General features: G+C 37.8%; 1 protein-coding gene across 1 annotated transcript in view; it reads right to left on the reverse strand.

Moving 5' to 3' along the window:
• The window catches only part of CEP128 (centrosomal protein 128kDa), a 414,369-nt gene that overhangs the window by 288,511 nt on the left and 123,586 nt on the right, over positions 1 to 2,272 (reverse strand). The window contains exon 12 of the mRNA XM_012656064.1: positions 1,374 to 2,024. Within this exon, the coding sequence (XP_012511518.1) occupies positions 1,374 to 2,024 (651 nt within the window). The remainder of the gene's footprint in view (positions 1 to 1,373; positions 2,025 to 2,272) is intronic.

Raw genomic sequence — 2,272 nt, forward strand, 5'->3', positions numbered from 1 at the left:
AACTCTTTTTCTCCATATCCCTAATTCTACTTTTATGTCCTCATCAACTCTAAAAGATTATTACTCCCCATTTCGCCAATATCAAGACATATATTTTTCACATTTTACCATCTCTGACTTGGGATGTGGTCTCATAGTTGATACTTTAATAGGCAGGAGGCAGTATTTTTATTTCTTAGTAACATACAACAATGATTGTATCTTAGTTTAATGAAATGTAGTAAGGGTCCCTTACCTAATCTTTCAGCCTCCATTCTGACTTGCCTACCCCAATTCATGACCCCAAATCCATTACTGCCAGAAGGCTATGTAGGACTGGGTAAGAACTTATAAAATAGGTATAAGCATTCTACATATATCAGCTATTTCAATATAATTTCATCTTGCATCATGAGCATTTAGCCATTCATTCACCTATTCAACAGATCTTTATAATATTCTAGAAACTGTTGTAGGCACTGGGGATATAGTTAACAAAACAGACTCAAATTTCAGTCTTCATGGGGTTTTCATTCTAATAAAAGGAGATTTAAAAATAAATAAATAATATGGAATTTTGTCTATGATGATAAGCGCTATGGAGGAAAAAAATAAAGCAGGGAAGAGGGATAAATTTATCACACTCCTTAGCTGGGCATGGTAGCACTCGCCTATAGTCCTAGCTATTAGAGAGGCTGAGGCAGGAGGATTGCTTGAGCCCAGGAGTTTGAGGCTACAGTGAGCTATGATGACATAACTATACTCTACCCAGGATGACAGAGTGACACCCAGTCTCAAAAAAAAAGAAAAAATGAGGTATCACACTCCTGACAATCATGGTATGAAACGACTGCCCTGCATGCTGATAATGCTAATACCATTAGATCTTAGAAACATTTCCTCAAATGCAAAAATTCAATTAGGCATTTACTCAGGCAATTTTGATTCAGAAAAGAAAGGGTAAATCTCAAAAGCCTTGGGTTTACACAGTCCATAAGCTTATCCACTTTAGTTACCATACTAATAAGGACTGTGGTTATAGCTTCTATGGCCTTGACAAGTCTTTGCTTTTATATTTTAGGAGGTCATAAATGTTGAATGAGGGCACGTTTCAGGTCCACGACTTACTGCCACCTCTGCCTTTCCCGAACTCCCCAAATAGCTACACGTTCTTTTTAAAGGGCTTCAATGCTCTGAAATAGGTGCTCCCAGGTGGCTGCTATAACTCATTTCAACCTGGCCGAACAGGCACGAATAAGCTTCTTTATTGTTGGTTTTATCTTCCCTTCAGTGCTTGGGAATACAGAATGATGTCTAAACGTTTACGCTTTATTAACTTCATGAGCCACCAGAAAAATTCCTTCAGTATCATCAGGATAATTCGGTACAGGTACCTTCAGTGTCCTAATATGATTCTCAGCCTCACTCTTTTCTTTCTTAAAGTGCTTCATCAGCTCCTGGATATTTTGCTCGTGTTTTGTTTTCACACTCTGCAACGATGATGTGAGATCTTTCAGCTCCCTCTGGTGAACATCTCGTTCTAACTTTAACTGTGTGATGACTGTAGCTGTTTCTTCATCCCTGGATTTCACCTGTGACGTGAGGTCAGAAAGTTCCTTCAACACCGCTTTCTTGGCTCTCTCTTCCTCAGCCAATTTATTAGCAAGATCTGCTCGGATGGCACTCAAGTCCTTGATGGACTCTTGCAACTCGAGAAGTTTAGCTTTGTCCTTGGCCTGGCTTTTCTTGAGCTCTACAATTTCTTCCTCTAGGTGAACTTTCTCAGTTTTCATCTGGCTTTGAATCTTACTCTGTTTTTTCAATTCACTTTCTAGTCTCTGAATGGTTTCCACGGAATTCTTGACTTCTAGTTCAAGGTCAGCTTGACAACACTTAATATCACTTAGTTTCTCCTCCTTCAAGTGAAGCTCCTCCTCTTGAAGGGCACGCTTGGTTAGGACATCATTCAATTCCTTTCGAAGATTCTCTGTTTGTTGTAACGTTGCATACAGCTGACTTTTCATTTCATCCTTTTCTTTTAAAATCTATCAGGTTAAGAACATAAAGCAAAAAAAAAAAAGTTACTGTAAAATTCACCATACACTCTGCCAGTAAACAAATAAAGATTAATCTGCAAGGAGAAGAACAATTTATCAAACAATACTCTGCATTTTCCATTTTTAAAAAAAATATTTTTGGGCTAGAACAGGGGGAAAATATATAATAACTCTGAAATAATACCACACCAAAGTATGTGTTTCAGATTTTCATCACTAACACTTTTATCAAACCA

The sequence above is a fragment of the Propithecus coquereli genome, unplaced genomic scaffold (genome assembly GCF_000956105.1).
Source record: "Propithecus coquereli isolate 6110/MARCELLA unplaced genomic scaffold, Pcoq_1.0 Scaffold5, whole genome shotgun sequence".
Taxonomy (NCBI): Eukaryota; Metazoa; Chordata; class Mammalia; order Primates; family Indriidae; genus Propithecus; species Propithecus coquereli.